Genomic DNA, 24,736 nt, shown 5'->3' with positions numbered 1-24,736 from the left:
TGCTCAGTGATGCATGTGTCACCTCCCAAGGACATGCTCAACGCCCGAGGACAAGACTGTGTGGTGTCACAGACAAATATTTACAGTTTGCCAAACTCATCTCCATTTGTAAAAGGCATTCATTTCTGAATAATAATGTGAATATTCCACAATTACCCGAATCTGTCAGTTGTGCCTCACATGTCCATTCACTCAGTTATAAATTCAGTAGCTCATTACTGTGACAAAATTAAACACACATGACCTGGAACATTTTAAACGCAAAGTTCCTAGTTTAGCAAGTTCAGTCTTATTCCTACAAATTTGGTTGAGACAAAAACCCCCTCAAATAAACAAAGCCCATAACATGAAGTGACCCAAGGAAATTCATTGAATGCTCTACTGAACATTGTACAAACTCATCCAAAAGGACAAGAGCTTTTCTTCTGTGATTCATCTCTAACTTCAGGAAAAGCAGGTAGCCAAAGTCACCAGAGCAGAAACCCTTGTTCTATTTGACAAGCTGTGCTGCTTTGACTGAAATTGAGTTAATTTTCTTTATGCAGTTAGAAACTTTTCTTTTTCATAGCTAGCACCGTCATTGTTTGGCTTTAGTTTTAGAACAAAATGATAACACCTCAGGACAGCATTAATGTTTTTCTTCCAGTAACTTTCCAGTGTTCTTGAGTTGAAATGAAAAGAATATAAGAACTTACTGTTATCTTACTTGTTGTCTAGGAGACCAAGGTCTTTCCAGACTCTCAACCTGCAGGTATGAAGCAACTGGGAAGGGGGAAACAGATGGGACAAACCTTGACTGACATCCAGACTGATCAATGAGAATATTCCATGCCTTTTATGTCATGCTTTGTATTTAGTGGGAGTCAGACTTGCCAGCTGGGGAGACTTGTTCCAGTTCTGCTCTGTTCCAGTTGAGCTCCATTCAGGAGCTCCTTCAGTTCAGCCTCTTGCCATTCTGCTGTTTTACAGCTGGCCTCAGGACCTTTTCAGTCTTTTTCTCCCTGGAATTGGCTGTTCAGGACCAGGGTGTTCTTTTCCTGGGACAGGCTTCTTAGTGCAGATGGAGTTCTTGAGAAACTGCATTGAGTGTCTTTGATTTTACATTCTATTTTCATTTTATATGTATTATTATATCAGTTTTATTAAACTGTTTCTCAATCCATGAGTTTCTCCCTTCTCTTCTGATTCTCTCCCCTATTAGGGGTAGGGGAAGAGTGAGCAAGTGTTTATGATTTTGATTGCTAGCTGGGGTTAAACCACAACAAGTGCAACAGAAATTCAGTGTAAAGACATCACTACACAAACTCTCTCATTGTAAAGACTTACACAAAAAGTGTTTAAGCAAAAGGTTTAAGGTTACTTTCACATAGCTTATTTACCATTTATTTTGCTGCAGTTGAACCAGTTCAAGTGTGTAAACTCATCCATTTCTACAATACAGTGAAAAGTTAGTTTCCATGGCAACCTAACAATTGTGGGACTTCTTTGGGGGGGTATTTCTTTTTAGCAGATGGGAAAAATACTGTAATGCTGTCCTCAAGGTTAAGTTTCTTTTCAGAGTTGCTATATTAAGCCTTTACGCAGAAATGTGGTAGAAATTCTTATATTATCTTTGAATCCAACAGTGTACAGCTTGTTACCATCTCATAAGCTTAGTCACAGAAGATCACACTAAGCGGAGGACTAATGGTATAGCTACAGCAGATCGCTCCGTTTTTTTTAATAAAATGTCTTTTAAAAATCTGGAAATAAAGGCATTCCAAAGCTTGAAAGTACACTTGAAATATCATTAATGCTATGCTAATTGAAAATAAACATATTTCATTAACTGTGGAATGCCTTAGTCATTTATCTGAGAGGAATTCACATCTTCAAGTGTGAAAAACTCAGGAAGAGATTTATGGTCTACATAGTCCAGCTTCTGAAGCAGATCCAGTCAGAGCAACACAGAGTTACACAGAGTTACAGGTTTTACACCTGTCATAACAAATACCCATGTCACCCTGCTACAATGAAACAACCTCTCTGGTAGACAAGTGGAGAGCAGTGGGTAGTGTCTACCTGGACGTCAGTAGGCCTTGGACACTTTCCTGCAAGACTGTCCCAAAGAAGCTGATGAAGCACAGGCAGGATAAACACAGCGAGGTGCTTCAAAACTGGCTGAATGGCTGGGCCCAGAGGGTGATCAGTGATCCAAAGTCCAGTTGGAGGCCAGTAACTAGCAGTGTACCCCAGAGGTCAATACTATATACAATCCTGTTCTATGTGGGCAGAGTGGACTCCCAGCAAGTTTGCTGATGACACAAAACCAGGAGAAGTGCCTGATACACCAGAGGGTCATGCTGCCATCCACAGAGACCTCAACAGGCTGGAGAAATGCATTGACAGGAAGCTCCTGAAGTTCAACCAGCAGAAATGCAAAGTCCTGCATCTGAAGAAGAACAAACCCACGCACTAGGACATGTGGAGGGCCACCCTGCTAGAAAGCAGCTTGGCAGAAAAGGACCTGAGGGTCCTGGTGGACACCAAGTGGAACATGAGCCAGCAATGTGCCCTTGTGGTAAAGGAGGCCACTGGTATCCTCGGCTGCATTAGACAAGTCATTGCCAGCAGGCTGAGGGTAGTGATCCTTCTCCCCTCTACTCAGAGCCACGGGGGTCTCACCTGGAACCCAGAACTGCATCCAGTTCTGGGCTCCCCAGTACAAGAGACATGGGCATTCTGAGAGTCAAAGGGTCACAAAGATGAAGGACTGCAATGAAGAGCTAAAGAAAACTTGCAGCAAAAAATGTTGGCAAGCAAGATGTAGTAACCACACGTTTTTACAGCTTTGCATAATGAATTGCTTGTCAATATTCACTGAGTATAAATAAAGCTTTATACAACATGTAAAGGAAGGAAAAGAAAAAGTCCATTGAAGTCTAACCTATTCTTGCTTGTACTTCTTGGCAGAAAGTGGCAGGGGAAAAAAGACAATAGCAGTAGTAATATTTCTTAAAGGATATGCTGTATGTTTGTTGGGGTAAGCGATTAACTTTAGACATGTAAATTCTGCTGTGGTTCTAGAAAAGAAAGCACACATTGCTTTCCTTCTAGAGTAGCTCAAAAATTTAGGACAGCTTCGGACAGCTTCCATGTTTCATGATGAAAAGTTAGATCATTAAACTGAGAACTGTCACTGTAAGAGAACAATTGTTCTTTGCAAATAATTTGTAAAAAACAGACTGGCATTTATTCCTCCATAAGAAAAAGGCATTCTCATCTCCACATAAATATTGGCACAGATTAATAAAGCCAGACAGGGAAGATCTCTAACAGGGCTCATCTCTATCAGAGTTCCTGTTTCTAAAAATACAAAGACTACTTCATTTTGTCAATCGTTTGAATCATAGGCACAAACAAGTCCAATGACAGTACTATATGTACACTGACACAGTAAGAAATGCTATAGACCCACTGTGAAAAGATTTTGAAAACTAGCATACAGCAGTTTATTCTGTGCATGGACAGAAATGCAGGCAGAGTTTAATTTTAAGAACAAATCTCAGAGCTCTTTTTCCAGGAGTTTTAGAAGCAGTCATTAAAATCAACTGAGAACCCACAGCATTTTCCCTGAGTGTTTGCAGCTCTCAGTAATTGTTTCTTCTCGGTAGCCTGTTTTTATGAGTTAAAGTGGTTTTGACTAACATTACATTAGTATCACAAAAGCAATTCATAGAGGAAAGAATTTGTCTGCCAATCATAAGTTATAATATCTTACCAAAATGACTCATTAAAACAATGTATCTACTTGAAGTAACTGTAGTAAAATTTTCCCAGATATCCAGTTTTTAAGCACACATTTCTATGAGTTGAAAATCAACTTTTTAAAATAAAGTTATATACGTTTGTTCTTATGGTAAAAAGCTAAGTTCTCCCCTCTTTTTCTCACTTAAGTAAGCTCAAGTATCTTCAGTATTATTACTTCAGATTCCAAAGTCATTGAAAAAAACCAAAATTCACTCACTTCCAAATTCATTTATATTAACTGAAAACTGTAACAGCATGTTGTGTGTTATGTGAAATGTGGAAAGGTGAGCACATCTTCTCAAAGTGACATGGCCCATGGTAGGTCTTTGACCAGGGCACTCTAACCTTTCAATTCCCATCTACCCCCATATAGCAATGTTCCAACATTTACACTGCACACCACACACAGCCCTCAGCCTACATACACTTTAGATTGCACAGTTAAGGACGCAGTGGAAGTTTATTTAGAATTAATTACATGTAGCTTATGCAAGTGCTTTGACAGGATATTCAAAGCTTTCTCAAGTTTGAGTCTTAAGTGCTGTCATACCATGACTCCAATTGATCATTTTTCTAAACTTCCTCAGCAATTACCCAGTGTAGCCTCAGGCCAGACTATCCATGCTGACATTACAATGATGGATAGAATTGAGGCAGCTCTCAAAGTATACTTTACACCAATCTGCTCACATTTTGTTAATGCAGGTACAAAAAAACATGCATGTAAGATGCCAGTTGAGGGTATGTATGTTGGATATGGATGAGGGTAGAGGCCTCTGACCACAGCAGACACCATTATTTCTATTACAATAGAACCTAAGGCCTCAGGATCCCAGCAAGCTAGACACTAAATATATTTAATGATAGCTTTTCAGCCACTGCTATTGATGTGCTCTGGGAGCTCTAAAAACTATTGTATGAAAATAACATGCTATATTTGAGTTAATAATTTGAAGAATTTGACGTCTTCCCCATACTTTTAAAATTAAAAGATACTTCAAATGCTTTTCTTGGTACAAGCACACACTAGGAAGAACTGCCTTTGCAGCTACTTTACATCATCTTCCAAGCTGGTACTGAGAGGGGCCTGAGGGAAGGCAGGCACACATGTAACTCAGTGCTTGCCAGGCAAGACAGAACACAAGCAACAGGAGTACATCCATATCAGACCCAGGCTCTCATATATGCACCAGAGTGCTGAGAGCATGTGAACAAGACAAAAAACCCAAATGAGCTAGCACAAGGAGTCCTGGACAGGCACCTGCCTGTTAATCATCAGTCTGTTTTCACTTCCCCTCCTGCAGCTCCTGCCTGAGATGCTTCCACTTTCACAGCTCCAAGCTTCAACTTCCCCAAATCAGTCCAGTTGACTTCTTGTCGCTATCTCTCTCCACAGTGACCTTCTGCAAGGCGTGCAAGAACTTGAAGAGTAGGGCTGGAAGCAACGTCAGTTCCTTGAGATTAACTGAGGAAGAGATTATAAGAGGGCTGACCCAAGACCACTCTCTCCAGAGTACACAAAAATGATCAATTGGTCATGTGTGGCACCTTCATGTCATGTTTAATATGGCATGACAAAGTCAACAAGGCCAGGCTGGATGAGGCTTTGAGCAACCTGGTCTAGTGGAAGGTGTCCCTGCCCATGGCAGGAACATTGGAACTAGCTGATCTTCAAAGTCCCTTCCAAGCCAAAGCATTCTAGGATATGAACTGTCAAACCTTTAAATCAGAATAAGACTAAATCTTTCTCCAGGAGCAACGTTTGGAGAATAATGATCCCATTTCTTCTTTTGATAACCTAATAAGGTATGGCAAACAAATGGTCTGTTCTCAATCCAACGGTTACTACACCTAACTGCTTTGGATATTGATAGCATCTCTTGTCCAAATGCCTAAGACTGAAAAGGTAAAAAGAAAATAAGACAAAACTATGCATTCCATCACAGAACTTCCAATTTTCTGCATTTATTGTGAGAAATAAGGCCCTAAATCAAGTGGGCTTTATGCTGATTATTTACAAGTTGGAAACAAAACACTAATTTTTCCTCATCACATTTTAAAATTCTTCCTAGCAGACATTTCTCAAAATCTACCCAGGCTGAAACCCAAATATCCTGAGCACACAGCCAGTTTAAAAAGTAAGTAAATAAATCTCTGGAGAGTTTAGATGCTCTAACTCTTTCTTTAAAGTATACCAAGAAAAGCTGCTATTTGTTATCTTAATCCAGATACCACCACTTCAAATTTGCAGGAGCACATTGCTGGCATGCAGCAATCCACCACTACTTGGTGACAGTCTGTACACCATTGAACAAAAAAATAATCTCCATCTGACACTGAAGACCAGCTGACAGCATATGATTCACACAAGACACTAATAGTAAACAGGTCAAAGCAGCAATGTTTTGCTCAACTGATCTTTGTAATATACATTTATTATACAATATTTGCCACTTGGGAAGTAGAAACTTTATAAACAGGACACAACACCAGAAATCTTCCTCTGTATCAGATGGCATTAAATCAGACTTTTTCCCCACACATAACTTTTAATGCTCACAAGTAACTCGCTTTAGAAAGAAAATTGTTACTGCATGCATTAATTTCATTGGCTAGTATCCTGAAAGTAGAATACTACACACTAATTGGTAGAATTCGACTGGTTTGTATGATGCTTCAGGAATTTTGTGGTGCATTTTGTTTTAAACAGATTTATCATCTTGTGTTGTAGGCTTGTTCTGTGGTAGATTTTTTATAAAGCAGGAGAGAGAAGAAAGAAATGAGTGAAGGAACACTGGCTCAAATACATCTTTGGTACCAAACAAATCAAAAGAGAACATAAATATTTACTGTAGAAAGCTTAAGAGTGGTAGCTCAAGTATTCCACTTCTGTTAAATAAATTATCAAAACCAGTAAGCTGTTCTTAAAGAATTCTTAATGTTTCTGTTGAAGACTCCATAATAAGACAGCATAGAGGAACTTATGTTTCTTGAAAATTTACACTGTCTCACCTCTGTCTGGGAGCCTCACAACAATCCTCCACGATGGCAGAGGGAAACCTTGGGACCTCCAGATACACCTGGGACAACACAGCGAGCTTCTAAAACCCATATGTACACAGACCCCATCCAGGGCCCCCTGCACATCTTACACTAGAATCTGCACAACCATGTCCTGTGCCTGATCTCATCATCCTAATAAAACACATACCTTTTCACATGGTGGAAACATGTAGGCATTCAACCCTCTTCATAGACCCTGTGCCTCACAGGCCAAAGTTCCCACTTCAGCATTGCCAAGTCACTTTAATCTGTCTAACAAGCAATAGGGCCAGCTAACAACATCACACTTGCCCAGCTGATATTGCAAATATGAGCATAGATTACTATATTTAGATCAAAACCATATCCAGTGCCTGCTCAGCCGACTCTCCCTACTCTCTTCCCCTGCCCAAACAAGCAGCAGAAACAGTCCATTCTGAGCATCATGGTACGACCAGGCATTTGCAGAGACATCACATGGCTTCACAGAACTGATCCTATGAACACGCACTGCAACATCGGTACTGTTGGGATGGGCTGGAAGTGTCACAGCCTTGTGTACTCAGCGTTTGTTTCAGCTAGGTTTGGCTTATCCAGGGCAGTCTTCAGATGCAATGGAAAAAAGCAGGAGACAACTTTGTTTACATGATTAACACATTTTTAAACATATAAGATAAAAACAGTTCATTGTCATTTGTAGTTATGCCAGAAGTAATTTAAGATTTTTCTGTTTTAAAATTCAGTGCCTTAATAACCATGTGCACCCAAACCACTGCATCAGGGTTGTACCCACTGCCAAAAATGAGGCTGAAACTCTAGGAACTGATAGCAGTATTTAGCACAGTGACCAGTCAGAGCAGCCAACCCTTTTTCTTTAGTTTTCATCATCCAGCCAGACGTAACTCCTGAACTATCTCAGCTATGTCAGAGGATACAAGCACACAAGCTTTCAGTCAGCAGCAACAGCCTGCTTTTCAGTGTGCTGCTTTACAAACCAGTCACTGAGGTCATGTAATTTGGACATAGTCAATGAGCAGATCAGTAGTAGATGTGGGAATGTAGCTCATTACGGGAGACTCCCCATTCAGCACTCCAACCATATCAGGCCATTAAGGGATTCATACTCAAAATGATTTACCATTAGGTCTCTGATTTAGATTTACAATCCATGTTTCCTTTTTTCCTCAGTCACATCTTTTGACAGTTTAAGTAATACTGTCACACCCCAGTAGCTACCTGGACATTTCCCAGTGGGGATAACCACCAGGCTCCTGCAGCGCAGGAAAGCTGCAGTGTGACTGAGTGGAACTGCGCAGCTGCCATTGTGTCTTACAGTCTGACATGTATGAGCCAGGTTGAGGAACACAAGCATGGAGGTGCAGAAGCTGTCATCCTCTGCTGTTTTCCAACATACCCCTGCTTGAATGGCTAATGAAAATTCAAATAGCTGCAAGAACCACAAAGACCCCCAAGCGATCTACAATGTAGACCATACCCACAAGATTTAATTTCACTTTTTTTTTTTTTTACAAAATGCAATGCCAAAATGCCACAAAAATGAACAAAACCTACATTTGCAAAGAGAATGGAAAAACAGAAGCAGGTGGTCAAGTTGTTAAGCTGGCAGAGCATTTGGACAGTAGCCAAATGGCCTGAATTCAGTCTTTAGTAAGGTCACCAGTGTCTCCCACAACACACACAGCTGCATTACTCAATATTTGTGATAAGAAAACAGAAAGCACTTTCAAATACACATTTAAGATTACAGAAGTGAACTATATACAGAAAAGAACATTTAAACATTTTAAGATTATGTATTGCGATTTGTCAATAAAAAGGCCACTTCATAAATGTTACAGGTATTCATAATACTTCTGCTGCATACACTTCATTATAAAACAGGTTTGACTCCTACCACTCTGCAGCAGCCCTTTGTGATGCAGTACTGGTGCACACATACCCTCACACACACCATTTTCTAACTAGAAGTGCCTGCCAGCAGTGCCAGAACACTCACTCTAAGCAGCAGCCTCAAAAAAAAAAAACCACAACTCTGCAGTGTGCAATCAACCTTAGTTCAACTAAATCACACTCATTCATCACTTTCTACACTTCTGAACAAATATGTACTCCCTATTTTTATTTAATAAATTATATTTTTGGTACACAAATTCTGCTAGTCTCTACATTTCACTGAGGTGAAATGAGGTGGCACAGACAATACAGGGAATGCTAAAGTTTCATACAGCAAACAAAGCATTTCTTCTAAGGCCAAATGAACATGTCATTTAATCAGGATTGTTTTGCCACTTGAAAGTCCACTTACAAATGAAATTCAAACTTGATTCCCATAAGCAACACTGACAGAATCCACTACTTTGGTGAAGCAGCATTAACATCTTACAGACAACATCAGTATTGTCTACATCTTTCAGAATCAACCACTGTCTCTGTCACCTGTAGGTCACATAAGCAACCAAGTCTTCAAGTCGCAGCTAAATATTGCTTATTCCTAGTTAATGCATTGGCACCTCAATGGCTAAAGCCCGTAACACAGGAAACACCATTACCTTGTGAGCTCTCAATTCAAGCACTTATTTGCTCATAATTAAACAGTGAGCTGAAAGTTTCGAAACAGCCTTCTAGAAGTGACAATTTTATATGTTGAGGAACGGCTCATTCCGAGAGCAGCAAGACCTTACTTAGCACCACAGGACAAAGTCTTTTGATTAGCCCAAAGCTCATTAGCAACATTCAAGAATCTCTCAGAGTCGTTATCTAGCAAACTAAAACCTGCATGACCTACAAACTAAGATAAATACCACTGATTACAGAAAGCTCAAATCTGAAGTCCTTACCTAAAACCACAGAACTATACAAGCTGAATCAAGCACTTCAAAATCTTGACATGGTCTTGTTTCTGAAGTGTGCTTTAATAAGATCCAATTATCAACACAAGTAATGTTATATATCCTTTCCAAAATGCAATCCCTGACAGCACATTGCCCAGAATGGCTGCCCAGAAGACCCACTCCTCCACCGCCTTTCTTCTGCAAGTTTTGCAGCAAACCTTAATTACAACTTCCCGACTGGACAGGCAGGCAGCAGATACCACAAAGAGGCCATCAGGGGAGCATAAAGAAAGCTTCTCACAAAGCTTCCCACACTTTCATATACATCTGTGCCTTTCAGTACAGTCATAACTGCTCCTCGCTCTGTGGCTGATTACCAGCTTTCCCCTCTGTCAGTTCACTTGTAAACCCTTTTCTAAATCCCTCTTCATGACCTGATAAAAGCACATGGCAATTCTGACCTCTCTGCCCCTGCCTGTCAACTTCAGCTCCATGACTCTTCATTGAGTCTCTTCTTCCTAAGCCTAGTACTGACCACCCTCTACTAAGTTTGCCAAATTTAACTGCCCAGGCATATCTCTGCCCAAGTTTCCATTTCCCACTGAACCTGCTACAACAACCTGCAAGCTTCCATATTAAAAAACCTCTAGACATTACAAATAAACATACTTGAGTGTTTTCAGTTCACTTCATGATTTATAGCAATTCACTCTCACAAGATTAACAAAAATAGTTTTTATGTAAAAACACTTTGTACGTAACCACAAAACTACTCGCATAAGATCTTCGTATGTATCTTCATGCAACTGTATGGATAGATTTTTTTCATATTATCAGAAAACCAGCTAATTTAGCCCAAAACTTTTGTTGTACAGAAAGAGTCATATTTGGGAGAAGCACATGGGTAATTTAAGGAGGGGGAAGGGTACAAGTTCTAGTTCTAAATGATTATTGGAGTAGCTGTCAGAGGAGCCAAGTGCCAGAAGACTCTGCCAAGTTGCTATTCACCCACACACAAGTGCATAAAGCTGACTTGAAGACAGCTCGATATGAGATTACAAAACAAGTTCTATTAAATCCTGCTCCATCTCTAAGCTTGGAGAATTCAAGATATTTCAATCAAGTATGCTGTACCATTTATGTGCTGCCACATTTCACACTGGCAGTGTCAGAGCTTCAGTGCAATATGTGAAGCAGCAGCATTCCTCTGCCTCCCTGGGGCCTGCACCACATACCACAGGCTGCAGGAATGCCCTCACAGTCATTAAGTCAACATCCATACAGAAATCTCTTTTTAGCTAGTTCTTAATAACTAATACTAGAAAAAGTCAAAGCATTTTATGGCTGAACTATACACTGGTGAATTTCTGAAACTTGAGTCCTTCACAGAGGAAGAAAAATGACCACACGATGAAATTCAGTATCCAACCTTTGGAACTAAAAAGCAGCAAAGCCAGATCTGCTCAAATAGATTTCCTATTAAATACAGAACTGAAGAGACCAAGCTATTCTCTTCCAAATCACTTCCATATTTTATCATTAAACTTTGTATTTCTACAAGACATCACCCATAAAGCACTTTTTTCCAAACTGATATTGTAGATTTGTAAAAAATAACAAAACATCAAGTAGTATGTATAGAGCCATGAAGGCTAAGTGCTAGCTATCTTTGCAAAAAGCAGCAGTAGCACTGATGCCTGATAACAACCACCTGCCCCTTAAATTTTAAAGGTAGTTCAAGGATTCAAGATTTCAGGGGAAAAAGTAAATACTGACATTTCCAGACAAGCTACATAATTTAAGATCACCTGTGGAAATTTCATAAACAGCATTCTGGATCTGAGCCATCACAATGATTATCAGACATTTAATGGCTGGTTTTTCTGCCTTTCATCTCCCAGTTCATTGTGGTAGGGTTGAACAGCAGGGACACATAAATTCAAAATACTGTGCAAAAACTGGCTGAAAACACAGTCAGCAATTTTAAGTGTCATAAGCAAGGTGACTTGGAAAAACATATATACATTTTAAGTGTCACATTCTAGCCCCTATTCTTTTATATTTCTGTACAACAAGCACATCCACCACACTTCCAGGTGTGTTTTACATTAAAGAATGCTTTGAACACAGTAAAATTCAGTTCACAACTACTCTAACAAGAGGGGGAAAACACTCAAGAAAATGCTTACAATGTGATTAAAATTATGTGATCTTTATAGCTGCTGTACCAGCAAAGTTGTAAAGATGCTGGATCATACTTAAGACACTGAAAAGTCTAGTATCCCCATATATCACAGGCAAATCAAACAATTCCTGTGCTTGAAAGGTGCTTGTTATGTGTTTGAAACTCATTTTGGCACAAAACAAACATTGCATAATTAGTAAAGTATTTTCTCTACGTGAGAGTTTTTGGACCTGAAGAAAGAATGGACAGAAATCAGAGAAGGGAACTCAGTGACATGGGACAAGAGGCAGAATAACAGGACACCACTGTGGTACTGCAGGATGCCCCAGGCATTCCCCTGAGTATTTCCAGGAGGGCTGTCAGAGAGTTATTTGCAGCGAAGAAGAAAACAGGACAAGACTAGTAGAGATAGTTAGAAGGAACAACTGCCAAGGCTTTTTCATCAGAATTATCCCCAGAACTATCAAGAATGAAGAGGCAATGGCAATGCTTAAGAACCATCCTCTTAGGAAGAAGAGTAGTTCTCATTAATCTTAGGGTATTCACATTCTCATATCAACCACATTATATGTTATCATTATAAAGTATGTGTTTTGATTATATGTTTCTTTTTCTTTCCCATATTACTATATTGAAAGGATGCAAAGTTCACCCATTTAAGTTCCAGATGCAAAAATGAGACATAGACCTCTCAAAAGGATGTTATACTTCTAACATCTGGGTTCATTTTACTTTATTACTTGCACCTCAGTGCTGTATGTTTACCAGTTCTTGGTTCTGTCATTGTTCTACCAGAAGTTTTGCTCTATGGTGAAATTAGACACATTTTAATCCACAAAATTGAAGTTGCACCTTTAGAGTTTTTAGTTTCTAATCTTGTGACACTCAAACTGTTTATTTTAGCAATCTTCTCAGAGCTGGCAATCCCAACTTAATGTCCAAAATATGTGCTTGGCCAGTTCTGCTTGATGCATATGGAGACAGAGTTTGAGTTAGCAAGGACAGGCAATTGCTTACTAAGCAGCCTCTACAATAAGGAAGCACTTAATGCCATGCTAGTCAAAGCGCTCAAATTAAGACTGTATCTGAACAGCAGTAGCCAATAGGAGTAACAAATTCGTAAAAGTTTTAGAACCCACAATAGGTTCAGTAAACAGTACACTCATGAATCCAGGGCCAACAGCTGGATGAGAAGACATGCAATTAATCTACTTCAGCTCATTATTTGTTCCCATTCTTTGAAAACAGTCAGATGCTCTTGACAAGCCAACTAAATTCCTCAAAGTGTAGCTTTCTATTACACCTCATCTGAAGTACCTGTGGGTCTGATCGAGCAAGGCAGCTCCCCTTGCAGCAGAGCCAGCAGCACAAGAACCAGCCAGCCACCTCTCACCAGCCAAGGAGGCCACTGCATGCAGAGGCCCAACACCCCACAGCCTCACCCTGCACACAGGCTCCACCACGAGCTAAAAGCCATGGCACTTGGCAGCGCCAGGATGCCACAAGGAAGCACCAGGACAGACATGAGCACCGGGGTCCTGCCATCTCTTGCACTCCTGGCTGCACCCTCCTTGCCTCCCCCACACTGGCACACATGCTTTGGCAGACAGTCCCAGCCCAGCTAGAGGTGCTGATCCAGGAGAGATCCCTTCCTGCCAAATAAGTGATTCCAGCCACATTAGCCCTTCTCAACCTTTCATCACAGAAGCTGTTACAAGGGAGCAGAGGGAAGCACATGGGCCAGAGCTGGGTGGGCACAAGGGCTGGCCTGGGCACATCACGCTGGTCCCCACACAATTACATTCTGCTCACTAAAGCTTCCCCACACACACAAGACAATATGCTTTTCTGAGTTTCCTGAATTGCTTTAACATATGGCACTATAGCTGTGCATATTCCCACCCTACACAAATGCCATATTTTTACATAAAACCCACTATTTGTAGTCTGCAGAGTGCTTCTGAGGTTTCACATTAGGTATGTAAAAACATAAATGGCATTTTACAGAGGTCATTAAAAAAGCCAAACCTGTGACAGTTCTACAAACAGTATCTACTTCATAGATTAACCAAAAGATTGTAGCTTGCTAGTTTAAAATAGTCTATTTAACACTTACCAGATAAGTAAGTTTATTCCGGACTTCTGCTTCTCCAAAAGCGAATGCCTCCCCATCAGTCTAGTCTTTCTACTCTCTCATTATTTTGCTGAGGAACCCACAAAAAGGCAGAATACACAGACAGTGACCACAGCTCTCTATCTGCAACCACATTTACACCCCAATTATGATGCTGCTAACTGGCTGCTCAAAAAGAGAACTAGAGGCAGTATTTATCAATATATAAATTCAAACAGATCTTTGTAAGAACCATCATGAAAACCTATGTGATTTCTCTAATGCTCTAGCTGCACTTTATGTTTACTAGATTATATTTTTCTGATTAAATTGGGAAAGGAGGGACCCACATAATTTGTGCTTGTTTAATATGACAACTAACCTCTGTAGTTTCCTCAGCCATCTTTAAAATTAGTGCTATTTAGTATAACTATTAAATATACATTTTCAGAGACATCGCTACTTAAGCCAAAGCCTATTCAGGAGAACAGGCGCTTTGCAGAACTAAATCAAAAACTTTCTTGTGCATGCATATACACTAAAACCCAACAATTTTCAATCTTAAATGCTTCCTAGCACATTTCTTGAATGTAAACAAGCACTTGAGCTTGAAGATGCAAAAAGCAGTGGATGTGGTCTAATGCTGAACAACAGACAGCAGCAGCAAGACTTGACACCACTCATCCTCCACGCTGCCAGGAAGCCAAGGCGTTTCATCAAGATAACAAGTTTTAAGGTACTTCTTAAAGCACATAATTGCTCAGGTTGAGACAAAGCTACTATTTATATCTAAAAATAACTTAAAAAAACCAACCAAACCAATAGTATTTTCCAGAAGCAAACACTGACAGCAGCTTAAAAAAGAAAAACTCTAGGTGACTGTGGAGTGATTTCCTTATTACCCTGCCTCCAAAAAGGAAAGCCCATTACTTCAGACTCCTCTGAATATTGCTTACTATGTTACACCCCCAAATACCATCTTGAAGATTAAATTCCAAAACTAACAGTTGCCTCACATACAAGAACATATACTTCCCCCACCCCCCAAAAAAAAACATTGTTCTGACATTTCACCTATTTTCAGCATTTTTACTATGCTTTTTGAATTAATTGGTAGAAAGAAATTGTTCAAAGTCTTTGAGTAATTAAATAATTACAAAAAGCCTAACTTGTATGCAGAAAACACAAATAAGTCTTTTGTCTTGCAATCTGATTTGCAAAAAAACAGTCCAAGTTACTGAATTTAGCTTTCCAGTTATGCAAGCAACTGGAGAATCTGTAACCTGAGATGCTTACTATTGTCACTGATGTATTTTCCCAGGACAAATACAATCACAAAATATATGCAGGCAGATATCTCCACCCTTACATTACCTATTTAATGTGGCAAGTGATAGCAATAAGCCCATTGGTTCAACACAGCTGAGCACTCAGAACTACATCTGCCCCACAAGGAGACTTTTAGCTTTCAGGTCTTGTTACTCCAAGTGGAAGAAAGGATATCATGAAGTAATATCACTTTGGCTTGAGTTATAATTAGCTATTAAATTTTTTCTGATATGGGTGTGTGGAGGAAGAAAAGTAAGTATAGCTACAGTAATGAACTCTGTACAGAACTGACACGTGCTCTCTGACACTGAAATAGAAGAACAGAGATCTTCTGTTTTCCACCTTAGGATTTCCTTTTTTTGTCTGAAGTTTTACAGATTAAAAAAAAGGAAGGAAGCTGGGAGTAGTGGGGGAAGGTAGAGGAATAGGGAAGAGACAGATAAGTGAAGAATGTTTTAAGACATTTCCACTATTAACCATGAATAACACAGCAGCTCTGCCAGCTGTTGTCCACTAAATTGTTTCAAAAAAATACATGCTCAGACTTCTTTTTTCTTTATCACAGTAACAGGGGAGACAATGTTTACACCAGAAGGATCAATTCTGAGTCCCATGCAAAGGCAGAAACTCCAAGTCAAGCTCTGTATCCTCACTGTACTAACAGGCATAGTACAGAAAAAAAAAACACCACACAGACAAGGAAAGAGGCACATTCCTTCAAGGTACTAAATATTAGCCAACTTATTCCTTGTAAAAACCACTACTATCACTCTCCCACAGAAAAAAAAAATACAACAGTATTTACAACCTGTGACCCATCTCTGTAATGCTTAGTTCCAGGGAGTGTACCTCACAGTTACACCTAGGGAATCTTATAAACTACTGATGACATTCAAATTCCCCAATGCTTTTTTTTAAAGTACACTTAGAATCAAATAGCCATCTTTATACAGGTCTTTTCCTCAGAAAAATAATATTCTGTATTGTATTGGTCACATTATCTACAAAAAGTATGACTGCTGCTTCATATAAGCACAACTATTTCATACTTATATATTCTATGACATACCTGCAGATTGACTAAGGATTAAGCTGTTACCCATTGCTATTTGTATAATACAATAACAAAATGATACTATTTCTGCAGCTAACTTTTATTTAACTCTTTAACAAGACAAAGCATCAGAAATAGTAATTCCCCCCCAGGCAGCATCTTATACATGCATAGCTCACTACACTACTTTGGAGAGAAGTTAAAATAAGGCTTCATGAAGTCATTATTTGCTTTCTGCACTGCAACCTGTAATTTCAAAGAGTTCCAAAAATGAAACATTATCTTATTATATGTGGTCAATGATTTATGATTGTAAGAGAAAATGCTTTGTTTTAAAAATAACTAAACAGAATTCAGTAACTTCTATTATAGTAGAAGCCCTACTGTGCAGTTGGTGCTCACCCCTTAAACACAGTATATATAAATTCCCATACACTCAATGCAAATTATTCATGAACACGTGTCAGTACACATCTTTAAAGACTCATTTGCATCTCTAAATAAAACTCAGAAATCATAAGTTCAGTGCAAACAACAACAAAAATCAAGAAATCCCAAGCAATGGATTTGAAAGGTCATTCCATTTCTTCTCCATTTCAGAAAGAACTCGACAGGTTCATTTACCTACTGATTGCCTAAGACCAGCCACCACCTGCTGCCAGGGCCCTGAAAGGGCGGGCACACACACTTGAAATCCAGTAACACAGAAAGCAAAACTGAAATAAATTTAAGTTATTCCTCAAACACTTTATTGAGAGTTCTGCAAACTAACAATCCCATTTGGGGATTTATTAACTCATCTACTACTTGCATTTTTCTACATGGAAACTATCAAGAAAACAAAACTTGATGTCCTAGAGAGCTGAGTAAACAGACTTTACTCACTTTCAGCTGTAATAATTTCAGCTGTTACTGTTAAAGTAGATAAATAATTGCATGTGAATCTGAAAAAAATGTCTGAGAAAGATGAAAGGTGCAATCAGCATCAGCAGGGTTTTTTCCACTTGTATTAGCTCTCCTTCAAGAGCACTTTTTTTTGCCTCATCCCATAAGACTGTGGGGTTTTTTTAATCCTGCAAAACTGATGTGATTACATCCTATTTTCATACTCAAAGACAGCAAGCACAATGCATTACAAATTGCAAAATCCAAGCTTCTTTCTTTGTCCCTGTAGAACAGTGACTTTCAGAGCTGCAGTGTTTGCAGCTCTCCTATCCACCCTTGAGCATTGGGAAGTTAGATCAGCATTATTTTCAAACTAAACTTTCCAGGTGTGCTCAAGAATGCAAAGTTGACAAGTTATCTTTAAACTGTATAACTGGGAATATGCACTTCAAATAACAAGAAACATGCACTATGAAGAGAAACAGAACACAGCTATCACTTCAGCCTCTCATCATTGTAAAGATCTGAAAAATACATTCCTTTAAACATAAGGAGGCAAACTAATAGCAAATCACCGTGTCATTCAAGGGTCTTCAGTTGTTCATCATGCATTGCTTTGCTTAACAAGCTCCACTTCTGTTAGCAATTACATCTCTCACAAAAAAAGATGTCAGACAAGGTGCTTCCAACAGGTTTATGCAAGAAAGGAAATTCAGGAGCCAGTGCAGCTGACAAACGGAAGAAATAGTATGGAAAAGAGGTGCACTTCACTAAGGACACATAAGCAGAAATAATCAGCTGACGAATACAGGATGGGAGAATAACTGTCTAGACAACAGTATTCCGGAGAAGGATCTGAAGGATTGATTAGCGGTTCCCGACAACATGAGTCAACCCGATGCTATTACAAAAGGAACAAACGTCACACCAGAAATGACAGACACTGAAAAATCCTCCTGCTTTACCTGATAAAGCTTTCCTATCCCATTTTGAACACAGATCAATTGGTTAAAGATACAACCAACACGACCTACAAGGAAAAGATTAAATAACTGGAGCCATTTCATACAAGGAGACAGTCTTGTCAAGTCTTCATATACACATAGCACATGCAAAAGGAAAACTACTCCAGTGCTAAACACTTTCCATAGTAGTAAGACTACTAAGCACTGACTATGGAAGTTACAGATACTCTATTATCAGCATTTCAAAGAACCTGCTGGCAAACATCCTTCACAAGTGATGAGTTAACATGGCTTGAGATTTAATCTGGACCACCTTGTCAGCTCTTTCTACACACATTTTTATGTTTCTGTTGATTATCTCCAAAACAAAATTAATCCTTTGTATTACATACTGTTAGAAACACTTACAAATTAAATGCATGCAACTAAATAAAAAGGAACATCTCCCTCTGGTCTTCTGGCTCCCAAATCACCAGGAAGGGGACAATGACCGCTTCAAAGGCACTCTGCCCAGCTCCTCACAAAAGGAAAAATAGTAAGAAAATTAGGAAAAGCAAAACAGAAGGTTACTCAATGATTTACACAGTTGCATGCAAAAAAAAACCCAACCACACAGTATAAGAAATTCCATTCCAGACAAAGTGAATCAAAACCTTCAGCCCTTCTGTGCCAAACAAAGAGAGGCTTGAAAGGACTTTGATTTACCTAGTTTGTTCCCCTGTACCTTTGCAAATCAAATACAAATCCAGTAGGGGGGAAAACAAAACAAAAAAACCCCACACACACAAAGTGTCTCAGAACTAAAGAAATGAAGTAACATCTCCCAGGGGTGCCAACTCAGAGCACCTTGTCTCAGTTGCTGAATACAGTCAAGTGTCACAAATGATCCAAGCAGTCAAAATGCTCTCCTCGGGATTTTCCCTCATCCCAAGGCCCAAATTATGGAAAACTTTATAGACCAAAACCTACATGGTGAATTACACTCAGAAATTAAAAGGAAACTGTAGAATGTGGTAGATAACATGTTCAAATTGAACCAGGCTGTAAATGTGAAACACTTTTATTCTGAAGCTCCATTGCTTCCCTAACCTGCAGCCCAGAAAATAGATGTGTTAAAGGCAGACACTCCTACATCAGTGCAAAAAACTGCCAATATCTGCATGGTTGGAATAAAATAACCAGTCGTAGCTTCCTTGACAGAGAAGTTAGTGACTCCATCATGTGCTGCCTGAGCTCCCAGAAGCAATCACAGATTACATTATCCTATGCTAGATTTAAAGAAAAAAAAAAAAAGCACATCTTCCCTTTCAGCAGTAAGACCACATTCTCACCTTGACTCCTTATGTTCTTTAATTCACTGTTGTTCCATCATCTTTTGGCTAAATTTGACCCAGCTAGTAGGCACACAACTCCAACACTGAGAATGGTGGCAAAAAAACCTCAACACAGCAAAAGAGGAAGAAAAACCGTGTCATCAGCATACAGCTAACCATGAAATAACATCAGCCTTCAGAAATCTTCCCCAGTAGGCCCAGATATGTAGTGAATAGGAAAGATGAGAACTTTCTGGAGGCAGCTGCTAAAAAATGCATTTAAAAAAACACTTGATTTAGTCTTATTTTAAGGCAACTTCACCACTTTATCCCACTTGTTTAAGCTAAGGCTAGTCTTATGACCAAAATGACTTCAAAAAATCCCAACCTTCATATTCTGCTCTCCAACAGAATATAGTCAGTGATTTTTTTTTTCTGTCCAAAAGCTGTGAGTTGAAATCATGCTCGTTTTCAAAGATACTGGAAGTTACTGCTTATATAGAAGACCAGGAAAATACCTGACATCCTAAACTGATGTAAAAGCCTCCATGACAATGTATCATGTGTCAAGAATCTTCCTGTAGCAACAACCACACATTTTCCAGCTCAGATAGCTAGAACTTGGGGAGTATCTGATAAAATGAGAACAGGCTCCTATTGCCCAAGTGAAGTGAAGGGAGTATTGGTACCCTGCCAACCTCACTCAGTGTCCCATGGTACCTCACCTTCACCTGCTTGCAGGTGACCAGCCCCACAAACAGTCACAACCTGTAACAAGAAAATGAAGATCATCCTCCAACTGTCCATCAGCCAAATAGAGCTCATGAGACCTAAAATGTGCTATGTTTTGCCCCGCCTAATCCCTAGACAGTTTTAAGGCAGCTTGACAGGACTTTTGGATATAGAACATTGTTAGCGGTCACATTAGTGCAAAGCAAAAATACAAACTGAACTCCAAATAAACTGTGAGGCAGGTTCAACATAGAAGAATGGAAGACGTAAGACTGAAGGCTTCATTTGTACTAATTGGAGATGGATTAAGATAAGCTGATGAAGTGTTTGTGTTAAACAAAACACATTCTATTAGAAGACTAGCACAGTTATTGACAGAGATACAATGTGACATTAACCACATAATAGTCTTTGTCTTTTTGTTGTTGAGCTAAACAAACCAAGCTCATTTACAGTAAACTCAGCTTGCAGTCAAAAAAGCAATTACAGCATGAAGAGAAAGATGTCTTGCTATCTTTCAAGAGGATTTGCTAGCAAGACTAGTCTGGCTGCAACCCAGAAGAACAAGACACAAGCCAATTGATTTGGCTTTTGTCTATGTGCTAGTCAATACTGATCCTGTGATCAACTAATACACCTCCTGTCTTTTTCCTCTTATAAGCCCCAGCTTACAGCAGAAAGTAATTTCATCCTTCCATTTCTCCATCTATAAAACAGGAGATGGCCACACTTCATACACCTATAGGAAGGCAGATTTACAGCTTAACCACACTAAAAATACCAAGCATTATTTAAACTTGTCCAAGTTAAACTGGTATATATTTTGCTGTATGGAATCACTTCAGGATCTGGAATAGCATTCTGCTTATAAATTAGATGATGCATTTGCCAACTGCTTTAAATTATTCTCCTTAATTAATATGTCCATCCTAATCCAAGAAACGCCTTCCTCAGAAATGCTAAGAAACTTTGTGCTCAGTAGAAAAAGATGAATCACCTATGTTCAAGAAAGTGTAACTGCATCCTTACAGATACAGGTATATCTGCAGATCTGGCAAGACAAAAAGAAAACTTGATCCTCTATATTCAGGCTAACAGAACTTGTATTTTACTCCAAACAGCAGCTACGAGATAATTACATAGTCCTGTGATTTACTTACTACAGCTAAAAGTTTCCAGTTTGTACAGATCAGTAAGTCACCTTTGAAAGCTACACTTGCTAGCTGCTGCTTGCAGCTCCACAGCCATGCAGTCTTAAGTGATTCACTTTATCAAAGGGTTTGGTTATTGTTCTAAAAAACATTGTTCCTTTAGGTTCTAAATTCACATAGAACAGCAACGTGGCATTTGTGTAAGTCAACTCAATTTGACATATACCAGATTTAGATACTAATAACAGCAAAAATCTTACCTCTCCTACCCTTACATCCATATACTTTGTGCTAAATACTCCACGTAAGTGACCACTGGATTCTTTGTGCAATGCCATTGCTAGTTTGACACACAGCTGAAGGTGTGATTCAAAACATGTAGAATTTCAAAGTGAAATACAGAAGTTTAACCTCCTCTTCTGAAAATAAAGATATCAAAACCCAGACAAAGCAAACCTTCTCAGAACCAGAAATATTCCAGTGCTTGATTCACCTTTAGCATCCTGAAGGATAATAGGTAACTGACAAAACCTATAGCTTTAGAAATAAAAACCCCACATTATTGCTGTACAAAGGATGTCACAATGTAATAATGCCCTTCGTTATGACAGCTTGGCTGTCTACTAGGAAATGAACTGGCAGCATGTCTGCCTACTAGTAAATGAACTCAAAGTCAAGCAACCTGCTTAGAAGAAAAGCAATTAGATATTATCAGTGCCTAACGGGCAGAAGCTTGAAAATGTGAAGAAGATTGTTAATTGTATTAACTACCCCTCAAAGTAGGAATCAGTCAGGCTATGCAGGTGAGCCACAGCCACCTGGTTACCAGCAACCCTTCAGTGTAACCAGGTGGCTGTTGCCTGGTTATTCATCCATTTTGGCATGTCACAGTACAAATGTGCAGCACACAGCATGTGCTGCAAAATTCAGATTGAAAATGCAGATGAGGTCTGATGTTGATGCAAGCCCTGAGCTCTTTATACAAAGGATACATATGCTTTGTACAACTAATCAGGATTCTCAAAGGGGTTTTATAACACACCCATTTTACCAGGGCAGATAAATACATCAGTGTTTAAAAACAATAAAAAAAACCCCACACAAACAAAATAAGACAAAAAAACCACCACACCACACTGTTTGGAAATAATGTCATCACTAAAAAGAAAATATATAAGCAGGTCTGCAGTGCAAAATGCAAGTTTGATCTACAAAATTCACTTTGTGAAGTTTAAAGAATTATACAGCAATATACAACTCTTTCTCCTGCCTCCCCTACCACTGCTGCAGAGCACAATAGCTTATACAATAATTGGGTGTGAAGACTTCGCAGACAGCACTCATCATGCAGGTGAGTGAGCACATCACAAAAAACACAGTTCAAGAGAAAAATTACTTTAGATTGCTATTTCAACATTTTGCAATGGTCATACTAACTGTGATATCACCCCCATCATAGGGGTATAGAGAACCCAAATTGAACAGTGGCCTTTTGTTACTGTCTTGAATAGCCTTTGGAAGGCAAATCACAGAAAACCATGGAACAAATTTAAATAAGAATAAGCATCTTTTTGTGACTATATTATATATACACAAATAAAGAGGATCTTTGTAGCAAACCACATTTGCCTACTATTGAGAAATTGGAACTGTATCTCTTTAGCAGGCATAAGATTTCAGTGACACCAGCCCTGGAAGTGGGGGAGAGCTGGACAGTGATCCATGTGCAAGTACCTGCAAAGGTTTACTAAACATAAAAAATCTTCTTTAATGGATATCACTTGTTTAGCAGCCGGGGGATAGTTATTCAAATAAGTAGAACAGTGTTTAGCTGCTTGTTTTCAGTATTGGAAAAGATGCTCCAAAGTGATTTTTAGCTCATAAATCAGGAGGGAAAAAAAAAAAGAGACGAAGAGGAGGGCTGCAGCTTGAAATACTTGACTGCTAATATCCAGCATGCCATTCCAGCGAGCCCCGGAGTGGTTTTTAAGCCTCTGCCCATCCTCGTAAAGAAAGGCGGGTGGTAGGGCTAATCAATATTTCGCAAGCCAGCTGTGACCTGGCAAATAAAGAAGTCAAGAACATAAATCCCATCAATGATCTCTGTAATTTAATGTTCGGAGGACGGCAACATCTGGGACCAACTCCAAGTGGGACGGAGCGGCCCCGCACGGCGCTGGCTCCCGCGCTCGCCGGAGCGCTGCTACAAACACACACAAAAACAAAGGAGGGCTCCCCGCTCCTCCTGCTTTTTCCGTAATATACACAATTCCGCGTCGAAACACGACGTAAACAAACGGAAAGCTGCTTACTACGCTAGTAGGTCTGTGTAACAGTTCAGCTGTGTCAGAGGGGGCTATTGTCCGAGACGAGCCACTAGAGCTCACCGAATGCTGGCGGTTTTAATAGGTGGTGTCAAAAAAAACCCCACAGTGAACCTCCTTGATCATTTCGTAAGTGACATCAGGGGCTCCAGAGCCCTGCACCGGACAGAGTTCAACACAGAGGCAGGGAAGCGCGGCTCCCACAAGAGACACTTTGTCTGGTTTCCACTGAAGCAGCGACAAAACCCCCGACGCGCGAACAATGCCCGCGGCTCCGCTCCTGCTCCTCCCCGGGGCGCCGCCGCCACAGACCGTCTCCCCACCGGGTCACCGCTCCCGGCGATATTTTAAGGCTGCTTTGTTCCCCGTGAAAAACCAACCTTTCCACCCAGCGCCCGCCTCGGAGCCGGCTGACCGGCCCCATCTCCGGGCAGCGACCAGAGGCGCTGCAGCCGCGGCTCGGGCATCGGCCGCCTTTTGTTGCGCCTCTGGGGAAGGGACCGCTCTCCCCTGCCCCGGCGGGACCTCCGCGCAGAGAGGGCGACACGAGCACTCACAGAGGCAGGGCGCTGCCCCCACTCCCGCCAGCAGCCCACGCCAGCCCCGCGGGACGAGCCCGCTCCGCCGCGGGATGCGCTCCCCGCCGGCAGTGCCGCTCCTCGCCCCCGCGCTGCCCCGCTCCCCTCTCTCACTCACCCACGCCGTACTTCTCGTGCTCCGTGGGTATCCACATGCTCGCGACGTGCGGGCCCCCGCCCCGCGCGGGCCGGCAGCCCCTCCGCCAGCAGAGCGTCCGTTGCCCGGCTGCTCCCGCCGCCGCCGCTCAACCGCGGCTGCCCGGTCCCGGCAGCAAACTCATTGTTCTGCCGGGCGGACCAACTGACTCAGGCGCGCCCGCCGCCAGCCACTTATATGCCCCGTCCCGCTGCACGCCGGGGAACGTAGTGCCTCAGCGCGGCCGCGCCCCTCGTCGCCCGCGGCCGTGGGAGAGACTACGAGCCC

General features: G+C 40.6%; 1 protein-coding gene across 2 annotated transcripts in view; it reads right to left on the bottom strand.

Annotated features, from left to right (window-relative positions):
- Positions 1–24,467, bottom strand: part of DOCK4 (dedicator of cytokinesis 4) — a gene marked incomplete at both ends in the record, with an annotated part of 231,610 nt that extends 207,143 nt beyond the window's left edge. For both annotated transcript variants that reach the window (XM_080361118.1, XM_080361119.1), the window contains one exon: positions 24,431–24,467. In XM_080361118.1, coding sequence (XP_080217244.1) covers positions 24,431–24,467 — 37 coding nt within the window. The remainder of the gene's footprint in view (positions 1–24,430) is intronic.
- Between the last annotated feature and the right edge of the window lie 269 nt (positions 24,468–24,736).

Source organism: Nesoenas mayeri (assembly GCF_963082525.1).
Source record: "Nesoenas mayeri genome assembly, chromosome: 1".
Lineage (NCBI taxonomy): Eukaryota > Metazoa > Chordata > Aves > Columbiformes > Columbidae > Nesoenas > Nesoenas mayeri.
This window is presented reverse-complemented; position numbering and strand designations above follow the sequence as displayed.